This window comes from Rattus norvegicus, chromosome 13 (genome assembly GCF_021556685.1).
Source record: "Rattus norvegicus strain SHRSP/BbbUtx chromosome 13, alternate assembly SHRSP_T2T, whole genome shotgun sequence".
Lineage (NCBI taxonomy): Eukaryota > Metazoa > Chordata > Mammalia > Rodentia > Muridae > Rattus > Rattus norvegicus.
Window position 1 is genome coordinate 75,494,269 of NC_141546.1, and position 12,706 is coordinate 75,506,974.

General features: G+C 38.9%; 1 protein-coding gene across 9 annotated transcripts in view; it reads right to left on the bottom strand.

The window, feature by feature from the left end:
• The window catches only part of Rabgap1l (RAB GTPase activating protein 1-like), a 595,723-nt gene that overhangs the window by 464,888 nt on the left and 118,129 nt on the right, over window positions 1-12,706 (bottom strand). For all 9 annotated transcript variants that reach the window (XR_015635222.1, NM_001401442.2, XM_087580933.1 and 6 more), the window contains 2 exon segments: window positions 11,410-11,512; window positions 9,814-9,980 (listed from right to left, as the gene is read on the bottom strand). Coding sequence is in view for 8 of the 9 variants with exons in the window: in NM_001401442.2 (NP_001388371.1) it covers window positions 9,814-9,980; window positions 11,410-11,512 (270 nt within the window). In the remaining variant the exon portion in view is untranslated.

The window sequence follows — 12,706 nt, forward strand, 5'->3', positions numbered from 1 at the left end:
TGGCAGCCACTGACTCCAGCTACTGTTTGCTTGGAGGTCCTGCCAAGAGCAGCTTTGGGAAACTGTTGACACCCACCAGCTGCTGAGAGCTGCTGGTCAGAGCTACACTACTCCTTTCCTTTTCATGATTTCTAAATTAAGTTGAGCCAAGAAGAAGAAAAAAAAAACCTCAGCCAACAAGGCAGCAATTTTATAGAGATATCAAGAAAATATTATGATATTTTAACATCAAACCTACACTGAGGACAGAGTCTATATCAACTGATGCCACTGAAGAAGCATTTAATGTTTCTGAAAGAGTACATAAGTTAATAACCAAACAACACTATAAGACAGATATTATCTCCACTTTACAGATAAAGAAGGAATAGTTCATAAACACAGATAGATGACAGAAGAGAGGGCTAACTAGCTGCTTAGCTAGGAACAGATCATTAGTATTTCCACTTACTTTGTCGTGGTAAAGTCTAAAGAGTGATGATGAAATCAGCTAAGCCCTGGGAGTGCACAAACAAAGTCCATCAATAACAAAAGACTATCAGGAAAACCCCAAACCTCCTGCTAATGATTCTTACCACTCAGAACTGGCTTTTCAAAAAGAGATGTGAGGAAAGGAAGCCAGCTTCCCCAGCCAATGACAGTGCAAGCTCAACATCTCCCCAGAGCAAGAAGTATACCCTGAAAAGAAGCAGGCCTTCTGCATAAAGGGCTCCCAGTCAAACAGTAAGAAGCCTCTCCACTTGCATAATTCCCCAGATGCAAACAGAGAGAGTAGGCCATCTTGATCTTACTGCCCTTGGTCTCCTTGATGGTTAAGTATGAGATAAGACTTCTACTTTAAAGTTTTTAAATTTAAGTTTTTATTTTCTTTAGAATATCAAACGTAAGTACTATGTTGACATCACTGCCTCACTTGCCTCTCCTCCCTTCAACCCACACACAAATATTCATACAAGCTACTGAGTTCCTTATACATACATGTGTTTAGGGCTGACCACTTGGGATTGGATAATGTACCACGGATGTTATCCCTAGAGAATGCCTTTTTCAGCAATCACTGTTTGCCTGATAAAATTTTTAATTTTAAAAAACCAACACCATAGTATTGTCTTCTATTCATTTTGGAGAGAAAGCATCTTTGGTTGGTCACAATAACACAGCTCCGTGAAGTAGAATATTCCTGCAACCCCAGCTATTCAGGAGGCACTCAATACAGACAAACTGTAGTATTTGAGGCCAGCCTAGACATCTTAGGAAGAATATTTACAAAATCTTTTAAAAAATTAAAAATTAAACAAAACCACCAATATACATGTTATCATCCATGTGAGCACAAGGGGACTGGGGAGATGGCTCATCAGTTAAAATCACTGGCTGCTCTTCCAGAGGACCTGGGTTCAATTCCCAGCACCCAAATGGCAGCTCACAAGTGTCTGTGAATCCAGCTCCAAGGACTCTCACATCCTCCTCACAAATGCAGGCAAAACACCAACACACATAAAAACTTTTAATTAATTAATTAATTAAATGTTAACATAGGCTCTACTCTGAGTACTACAAGGCTTAGGAAATGACGTATGTTTCCTCAATGGAGCTTTGTCTATCACCGCTGGCATTTTGCTGCTGTGCTGCTTCCCTACATCTAACCACCAAAGTACTGAACAGTCTTCTCATTTGGCATATACCATATCATAGCTATCCATACGTCTCATATACTTCCTTATTATATAACAAAGATCCTCTGGAGTTTGGAGTGTAGTTTAAACAGTATACTGTTACCATAAAACTATACCACATATGCCAAAAGTAACCTGTCCTTCAGCTGACCTGCCTGTGACAGTCATTGAATTACCCTCAATAGCTCAATAATGCCAATGTCAGAAATGCCTTCAGTGATATTAGTAAGACTCTAAAGTAAGAAAACTCAGGGTTAGAGAGAGGAAAGGGCTTACTGTTTATTAAAGAGCAGCCCATCTGACACACTGGTTTTATATGTACCCTCTAAATGTTTATTTAATCTGTTTAAACCCAAAACACATGAGATTAACAAACATATAAATGAGAGGTGATTCTTTTTACAGTCAAGCATAAAATCCAGAATATCATTTCAGAACAGATGTTCCAGTAAATAAACACCATTTATTATTGGAGCTGAAAATACCCATAATAAGCAGCATTATGTTTTTCAGAACATTTGTTTAACATGACATCAGATGTGCCAATAGATAATATTTCAATTATTCAAACCTTACTAATTTTGTTTTGTGAAATGCCAATCTAGAGCTGGAAATAGTACTCATGCCTTTAATCTCAGCATTTTGGAGGCTGAGGCAGGCAAACTGCTATCACGTTTGAGACCAGCCTGGGCTACAAACTGAATTCCAGGTCAGCTGGAGCTCAGAGTAAAACTCCTCTCTCAGAAAACAAGAAGAGACAGGGAGGTAGAGATAGCGAGAAATGAGCATTTACTTAATATATTTTATCCTGGTGTCAATGTTATTTCCTAAATTACTGTATCATAGGTAATCTTGTTTAAGATTACTTTAAAACTAATACATCATCATTTTTCTTATAACATTGGTTTTTTCTTCTTTTTGTTCATTTTTATTTTATGTAACTGCCTCAGATTGTTCCTTGTAATTTACCACATATCTCCACAATAAGAGGAGTCAAAGCCATCCATGTGTCCAGTGCTGCTGACTCAGTTGATCTTTTTTTTTTTTTATTAACTTGAGTATTTCTTATATACATTTCGAGTGTTATTCCCTTTCCCAGTTTCCGGGCAAACATCCCCCTCCCCCCCTCCCCTTCCTTATGGGTGTTCCCCTCCCAACCCTCCCCCCATTGCCGCCCTCCCCCCATAGTCTAGTTCACTGGGGGTTCAGTCTTACCAGGACCAAGGGCTTCCCCTTCCACTGGTGCTCTTACTAGGATATTCATTGCTACCTATGAGGTCAGAGTCCAGGGTCAGTCCATGTATAGTCTTTAGGTAGTGGCTTAGTCCCTGGAAGCTCTGGTTGCTTGGCATTGTTGTACTTTTGGGGTCTCGAGCCCCGTCAAGCTCTTCCAGTTCTTTCTCTGATTCCTTCAACGGGGGTCCTATTCTCAGTTCAGTGGTTTGCTGCTGGTATTCGCCTCTGTATTTGCTGTATTCTGGCTGTGTCTCTCAGGAGCGATCTACATCCGGCTCCTGTCGGTCTGCACTTCTTTGCTTCATCCATCTTGTCTAATTGGATGGCTGTATATGCATGGGCCACATGTGGGGCAGGCTCTGAATGGGTGTTCCTTCAGTCTCTGTTTTAATCTTTGCCTCTCTCTTCCCTGCCAAGGGTATTCTTGTTCCCCTTTTAAAGAAGGAGTGAACCATTCACATTTTGATCATCTGCCTTGAGTTTCATTTGTTCTAGGCATCTAGGGTAATTCAAGCATTTGGGCTAATAGCCACTTATCAGTGAGTGCATACCATGTATGTCTTTCTGTGATTGGGTTAGCTCACTCAGGATGATATTTTCCAGTTCCAGCCATTTGCCTACGAATTTCATAAAGTCGTTGTTTTTGATGGCTGAGTAATATTCCATTGTGTAGATGTACCACATTTTCTGTATCCATTCCTCTGTTGAAGGGCATCTGGGTTCTTTCCATTTTCTGGCTATTATAAATAAGGCTGCAATGAACATAGTGGAGCACGTGTCTTTTTTATATGTTGGGGCATCTTTTGGGTATATGCCCAAGAGAGGTATAGCTGGATCCTCAGGCAGTTCAATGTCCAATTTTCTGAGGATCCTCCAGACTGATTTCCAGAATGGTTGTACCAGTTTGCAATCCCACCAACAATGGGGGAGTGTTCCTCTTTCGCCACATCCTTGCCAGCATCTGTTGTCCCCTGAGTTTTTGATCTTAGCCATTCTCACTGGTGTGAGGTGAAATCTCAGGGTTGTTTTGATTTGCATTTCCCTTATGACTAAAGATGTTGAACATTTCTTTAGGTGTTTCTCAGCCATTCGGCATTCCTCAGCTGTGAATTCTTTGTTTAGCTCTGAACCCCATTTTTTAATAGGGTTATTTGTTTCCCTGCGGTCTAACTTCTTGAGTTCTTTGTATATTTTGGATATAAGGCCTCTATCTGTTGTAGGATTGGTAAAGATCTTTTCCCAATCTGTTGGTTGCCGTTTTGTCCTAACCACAGTGTCCTTTGCCTTACAATTGCTTTGCAATTTTATGAGATCCCATTTGTCGATTCTTGATCTTAGAGCATAAGCCATTGGTGTTTTGTTTAGGAAATTTTTTCCAGTGCCCATGTGTTCCAGATGCTTCCCTAGTTTTTCTTCTATTAGTTTGAGTGTGTCTGGTTTGATGTGGAGGTCCTTGATCCACTTGGACTTAAGCTTTCTACAGGGTGATAAGCATGGATCGATCTGCATTCTTCTACATGTTGACCTCCAGTTGAACCAGCACCATTTGCTGAAAATGCTATCTTTTTTCCATTGGATGGTTTTGGCTCCTTTGTCAAAAATCAAGTGACCATAGGTGTGTGGGTTCATTTCTGGGTCTTCAATTCTATTCCATTGGTCTATCTGTCTGTCTCTGTACCAATACCATGCAGTTTTTATCACTATTGCTCTGTAATACTGCTTGAGTTCAGGGATAGTGATTCCCCCTGAAGTCCTTTTATTGTTGAGGATAGCTTTAGCTATCCTGGGTTGTTTGTTATTCCAGATGAATTTGCAAATTGTCCTGTCTAACTCTTTGAAGAATTGGATTGGTATTTTGATGGGGATTGCATTGAATCTGTAGATTGCTTTTGGTAAAATGGCCATTTTTACTATATTAATCCTGCCAATCCATGAGCATGGGAGATCTTTCCATCTTCTGAGGTCTTCTTCAATTTCCTTCTTCAGTGTCTTGAAGTTCTTATTGTACAGATCTTTTACTTGCTTGGTTAAAGTCACACTGAGGTACTTTATATTATTTGGGTCTATTATGAAGGGTGTCGTTTCCCTAATTTCTTTCTCGGCTTGTTTCTCTTTTGTATAGAGGAAGGCAACTGATTTATTTGAGTTAATTTTATACCCAGCCACTTTGCTGAAGTTGTTTATCAGCTTTAGTAGTTCTCTGGTGGAACTTTGGGGATCACTTAAATATACTATCATATCATCTGCAAATAGTGATATTTTGACTTCTTCTTTTCCGATCTGTATCCCCTTGACCTCCTTTTGTTGTCTGATTGCTCTGGCTAGAACTTCAAGAACTATATTGAATAAGTAGGGAGAGAGTGGGCAGCCTTGTCTAGTCCCTGATTTTAGTGGGATTGCTTCAAGTTTCTCTCCATTTAGTTTAATGTTAGCAACTGGTTTGCTCTATATGGCTTTTACTATGTTCAGGTATGGGCCTTGAATTCCTATTCTTTCCAGGACTTTTATCATGAAGGGGTGTTGAATTTTGTCAAATGCTTTCTCAGCGTCTAATGAAATGATCATGTGGTTTTGTTCTTTCAGTTTGTTTATATAATGGATCACGTTGATGGTTTTCCGTATATTAAACCATCCCTGCATGCCTGGGATGAAGCCTACTTGGTCATGGTGGATGATTGTTTTGATGTGCTATGGATTCGGTTTGCCAGAATTTTGTTGAGTATTTTTGCATCGATATTCATAAGGGAAATTGGTCTGAAGTTCTCTTTCTTTGTTGTGTCTTTGTCTGGTTTAGGTATAAGAGTAATTGTGGCTTCGTAGAAGGTATTCGGTAGTGATCCATCTGTTTCAATTTTGTGGAATAGTTTGGATAATATTGGTATGAGGTCTTCTATGAAGGTCTGATAGAATTCTGCACTAAACCCGTCTGGACCTGGGCTCTTTTTGGTTGGGAGACCTTTAATGACTGCTTCTATTTCCTTAGGAGTTATGGGGTTGTTTAACTGGTTTATCCGTTCCTGATTTAACTTCGGTACCTGGTATCTGTCTAGAAAATTGTCCATTTCCTGAAGATTTTCAAGTTTTGTTGAATATAGGTTTTTATAGTAAGATCTGATGATTTTTTGAATTTCCTCTGAATCTGTTGTTATGTCTCCCTTTTCATTTCTGATTTTGTTAATTTGGACACACTCTCTGTGTCCTCTCGTTAGTCTGGCTAAGGGTTTATCTATCTTGTTGATTTTCTCAAAGAACCAACTTTTGGTTCTGTTGATTCTTTCTATGGTCCTTTTTGTTTCTACTTGGTTGATTTCCGCTCTGAGTTTGATTATTTCCTGCCTTCTACTCCTCCTGAGTGTATTTGCTTCTTTTTGTTCTAGAGCTTTTAGGTGTGCTGTCAAGCTGCTGACATATGCTCTTTCCTGTTTCTTTATGCAGGCACTCAGCGCTATGAGTTTTCCTCTTAGCACAGCTTTCATTGTGTCCCATAAGTTTGGGTATGTTGTACCTTCATTTTCATTAAATTCTAAGAAGTCTTTAATTTCTTTCTTTATTTCTTCCTTGACCAGGTTATCATTGAGTAGAGCATTGTTCAATTTCCAAGTATATGTGGGCATTCTTCCTTGATTGTTATTGAAGACCAGTTTTAGGCTGTGTTGGTCCGATAACACGCATGGGATTATTTCTATCTTTCTGTTCCTGTTGAGGCCCGTTTTTTGACCAATTATATGGTCAATTTTGGAGACAGTGTTGGTGGTCTCTTCCGCTCTGCAGCCTCAGGAGTGCCCACCTGACCAGGCGGTGAGGTCTCTTTCCCACAGGGTCTGGGAGCAGAGAGCTGCTGCGGGCCGGGATCCGCCTCAGTTGATCTTTTAAAAATTAACCTATTTTACAGAAACCCACCTACTTCCCCAAATCTACCACTTATCTGATTCTCAAAGCTGCCTAACTATGAAACAAGACTATGTATTCAATCAAATAAACGTTGCATTTTCCAAGTTCCTGACATTACATGCTTATTCTTTAATGCCTAAAACAAGTTTGTTTCCATCGATTTTACTGGATTTCACAGTGTCTGCTTATCATCAGAAGTCTTGAGATCAATCTCCATCGTCACATAAAACCTGAATGTTACCACACACCTATAACCCCAGGACTTGTAAGTTAGAGGCAGATGGATAAAAAAAGTCTAAGGCCATCTTCATCTACATAGTGAGGCTGAGGCTGGCCTGAGCTTCCAGACCTTGCCTCAAAGAAAGAAAAGAAAAGAAGGAAAGACAGACAGACAGACAGACAGACAGACAGACAGACAACCTCCTATACATGTTGACACCAGAAAAAGCAGAAATCATTTGTATAGGGAACAGTTACTTTTAAGAATGTTGAGCAATGTGCTAGGAGCTGGGGAGGAAAGTTCAGTTTGTAAACTACTGCCATGAAATCACAAGGGCCGTGGTCTGATCCTCAGTACCCATATTAAAAAGGAGGCAGGATACGGGACATATGTAACCCCAGTGTTGTGGTGATCAATAGAAGCTCCCTGGAGAATGCTGGCTGGCCAGCCTACTGAAATGGCAAGCTCCAAGCTAAGCTGGTAATTATGTCTCAAAAACAGAGGTAAGAGCACCTAAGGACAACACCTGAGTCTAACCTTTGGCTTCTACACTCACGTGTACACCCCACATACATGAACATGCACATATATGCACACTCTCAACAAAATATTGAATAAGCAATAAGATAGGCAAAATTCCATCATTAAATATCATTTCTAATACTCTGAGAATAATAAATCCTTTGACAAGGCTAACAAGCAACCAAGAACAAATGAAAAAAAGAAGGCAGGAAAGATGGGCAGATTGGAGATAAAAAAAAAAGGAGGGGAAATTTCATAAAAAATTAAGAGATTTTTAGGAGAGTGAAGTTTTGAAGAATGCCCATATAATGTTCTTTATAATATGCTACAAAACTATTCCACACAGCAATAAAAACTGATGAAAACTACCAACTAAAATAATAAAAAATAAAACCATGGTAATTTCAAAGTACCTACTACATACATGAGGCCTCACCAAGCTATGAGACATTTTTAAATATGAAATTCGATGAATGGCTCCTGTATATATTTTCTGATATGATCACATTACATTTTGTATATTATAGTTACAAGCCAAAAATATAGAATTTGGAAGACTGGGACTATAACAAAAAAAGCACACGAATTTTATACACTAAAAGGACATTTCATAAATTTTCCAATTCTCTTCTTCCTTTTAATACAAAACCAAAATTCTATGTTTTAATGCCTTTCAAACACAACAGGAATAGCATACATATAAACTCACAAAGACTGTGGCAGCATGCACAGGGCCTGCGTAGGTCTAAGCCAGAGGGGACCTCAGACGTGAGAGAAGAAGTGCGTATACAAGCTCCCATCCCTAACCCAGGAGCTAGCTCCAAGTGACAATGGCTCACAAAGAAAGATAGACAGACAGACAGACAGACAGACAGAAAAATAGGCAGGCAGGCAGGCAGGCAGGCGGGCAGGCAGGCAAACAGACAGACAGGCAGACAGACAGTCAGTCTTCTCCAATGGTGTCTCACTGGGCATACGCCCAGCAATAGTTGGCCAACACAAAATGAACGCAATGCTATTTTTTAATATCTTTTGTCTCACAGTCCTTTGTGTGAACGTTTTTCTCCTTACTGGCCTTTTGTTTACATACTGTGGTTTCCACTTTTGCATTTTTATGAATGTTTTGTATGGGCATGTGCTTCTGCTTATGCATGTGCATCTCATTCCTCTCCTCCTCCGCCCCAAACTTATTTTGTCCTATTCTGTTTTGTTTTTTATTTTCAATTTGCCTGTTTCTTTCCTAAAAAGAAAAAAGAAAAGAAAAAGAAAAAAGGCATCTTCAAGTTGGATGGGTAGGGAGGTGAAGAGGACCTGGAAGGAGATGGGGAGGGGGATTATGATCAAAATAAGAGTCAGAACTAGATGGAAAAAAATTTTCCAATTTTAAAAATTACATCTTATCTTCTAAGGTGACTAATTTAAGAATGCCATGGGAACATAAATTTTGTTTACTTAATATGAAAGCAACCTTAAATACTTTTGACTGATGATCAGAGTGAGAAAAGTCAACCAAAGTGGGTTACTAAATATGGCAAATAGAGATCACCACCAGATACAGCTAGGACTTTTTAACTTTATAAGCATAGAATATTTGTGTCTGTTTATTTGGGAGAGGTAATATTGGGTTTTGTTGTTCTTTGTTTTACTTTGTTAGGGGGTTAGTGCTTCAAGTAATTGTAGATAAAAGAAGAAACCTTTGTCTTTTACTGATTAATTATTTCTATTAAGTATGGCCACAGTCTACAAGCACATGAGTTCAGGCTTATTAAGATATATAATAATTTGTGAATTACCAAAATGTACAGTTTTCAAACAATCCATTGGTTGACTTCACATTCCACTTGATTTTTTTGAGGAATTTCATTGTCTTTGGTTGTAATATAAGGGGGTATATTTGCATATAAAGATGAAGTTAGATGGCCTGGGGCTACACCACAGCTGGCAGGCAGAGTGCTTGGCTGGCATGACCAAGGCCCAGGTTTGGTCCCTAGCAGTGTATAGGCTGTGGGGATGGCATATATCTACAATCCCAGCACTCGGGAGGTGTGAGACCAGCTGAAGGTCACTCTCAGCTACAGTTATCAGTCTGAAGCCACCCTGATATATGTGAGACCCTGGAAAGAGGGAGAGAGGGAGGGAGGGAGGAGGGAGGGAGAGGGGAGGGGAGGGGGGAGGGAGGGAGAAAGAGAGAAGGAGGAGGAGGAGGGAGGGAGGGAGGTGAGCAAGCGGGCAAACAATGCTATATACAAAAGAACAAAAACATCCTACCTGTTTCAACCTCATGAAGAAAGTCTCTGTAAAAGTCTTTCTGCTGAAATACCAAAATCTCTCATTTGCAGGGTATACACGCACTACTGTCTCCAGGAGAAAGCGGACTGGCTCTACCACCTCTGTGACCACCATGTCCACTGCAACAGTCATGTACACCCGTTTATCTGCAATAGAAAATGTCTGAGTTTTATCATTCCTTGATTACTGAAGAAAATAAAGTCTCTTAAGTTACACATGAATTACATATCTAGACAAGCATATTTCCTTCTAAATATGTATTTCTAAATACTTTCTCCTTTTCTTTTTTTTTTTTTTTTTTTTTTTTTGGAGCTGGGGACCGAACCCAGGGCCTTGTGCTTGCTAGGCAAGCACTCTACCACTGAGCTAAATCCCCAACCCTCTAAATACTTTCTAACCACTGAATAAGCACGTAATCAAGTATTCCAAGAACGCTCCTGGGGCCCTGATTGTTCTATCAGAATCAAGTATCTAAATCCCCTAACAGGTGTCATACTCCGTTCTCCATATCAGATCCTCAATATAAAACACAAGGACTGTAGACAGACTAGAAAAAGCCTGCAGTTGAATTCCTAGCAATGAAAAAACATAAACAAATAAAATGCCGAAGATAAATGTTACTCAAGATGATTGGGTTTCTTACCTAATCACTAGAAAATCAAAGACGCATTCTTTCAATCTGAAACAGAACTGACAGAAACTAATAGGTCTGTGTGGTGACTGAAAACTAAAGGAGACGCTCAGCCCTCTCATGTTAGCTCTGTACAGCAGAGTACTGCAGATATAAACATCTATGTGTGCAATGAACTGAGAAAAACCTCTGAAGAATCACCAATACTTGCACTCTTCATAATGCATATATATCCTCAAAAAATAATTAACAGCTGGGGATGTAGCCAATAATAATGTTATCATTTCAATGTTCTTCACTAGAAGAGAATATCTTGCTACTAGTAATCATTAATGCTCCCTATCTTTAGCAAAAGTCAACTGTGTCCATAAACTAAGGACAGACATAATACATAGATATGTACATACATACATAAATTTAATGATGAAACAAGATGACGTATTATATTCTGAACATACAACTTAACAGAATGAACATAAAGCATTTTCAATAAAACTATAAATCAAGTAAAACTTTAAATTTAGGTTAAGAGCAGATCAAAGATCTAAATTCTAGACTAAGTAAATAATAAAAATGAAAGTAATATACATCTCTTAGTTAAGATGGTAAACAAAGGTACACAAGTTTCCAAATCTGTGTGCTTGTATATCATCCTCCTCCATCACACTCACCCAAATCAAACAACCAACTTTACAGCCATACACAAAGCACACAGTCAAATGCTTTTCACGTATCACTTGCATGCAACCACTGTGACTTTCAAAGGATTTGTTTTAATAAGGTTTTCCCCACAAAAGCATAAAAAAAAAGCTTCATAAATGTTCAGAAACATTCTAAATATATCTTCAATTTAAATGGGCATCAGTACTTTCTAAAAATGTAATAAAACAAGATTGTTCATAATAAAAATTTTGAACTAATAAAAATATTTTAAGAAAAGTCACCTTTTGGCGTTTCCTCATTAAGAGCCAGAAATATTGGTGCGTTGGGGTTCCACATGCCGGTGATGACATAAGCTCTCCCATCATAGCTCTTTCCCATAGACTCCTATTAAAAATCATATAGAAATATAAGATACTATGCAGAATTATCATACTGTAAAATTATACCCTTAGTCATTTTAATTTATTAAAATATGTATCTACATTCAAACAGGGCTTAAGTTTTATTATAAATTTCCCCATGCAAAAGCATTTCTTTGAGTATTGTTATATTCTAGCTATCTTCAAACACAGGGTCACTATAAAGATATATTCTTGCAAAAAAAGAGGTGTACCCATTCATGCTGAATCACAAAAACATGAGTTGTAAAGTTATATTAAACATGAACTTTTGTTTGTTGTCAAAATATCTATAGATAAAAGACCATAATGTAAAATTTCCTGCACTAAGTTCAATTCCTAGCACCAGTAAAGACACAAAATTACCACAGAAAGAGTAAATTAATGACCCTGAGATTCTACCTTATACCAATCAGAATGGCTAAGATCAAAACCTCAGGTGACAACACATGTTGGCAAGGATGTGGAAAAAGAGGAACACTCCTCCATTGCTGGTGGGATTGCAAACTGGTACAAACACTCTAGAAATCAATTTGGAGGTTCCTCAAAAAACTGGAACTAGATCTACCTAAAAATGCAGAAATACAACTCTTGGGAATATCCCCAAAAGATGCCCCACCATGCCACAGGGGCACATATTCCACTAGGTTCATAGCAGCCTTATTTGTGCCACAACAGAAGAATGGATACAGAAAATGTGGTTCATTTACACAATGCAATATTACTCAGCTATTAAGAATGAGGACATCCTGAGTTTTGCAGCAAATGGATGGAACTATCCATTTGAACTCAGGAACATATCATCCTGAGTGAGGTAACTCAGATCCAAAAGGACATGCACTGTATATGTACTCACTAACGAAAAAAAAGAAAAGAAAAAAAAACCCACAAGTACAGAATACACAAGATACAGTCCACAGAACTCAAAAAAGTCAACAAGCTGAAGGGCTCAAGTGAGGACGCCTTAGTCCCACTTGGGAGAGAGAAGAAAGCAACCACAAATGGGGAGGGAAAGGAGACTGGGGTTGGGGAAGAGGGGAACATGATCTGGTGTTGGGTGGGGGGAAAGGACTGAAGCCATGAGGGCCAGCAGAAAGAATGGAAACAGGTGACCTTGGGAGGAAGGAGGTTGGGAGGACCCTCCAGAATGTATTAGAGACCTGGGAGGTGAGAGACCCTC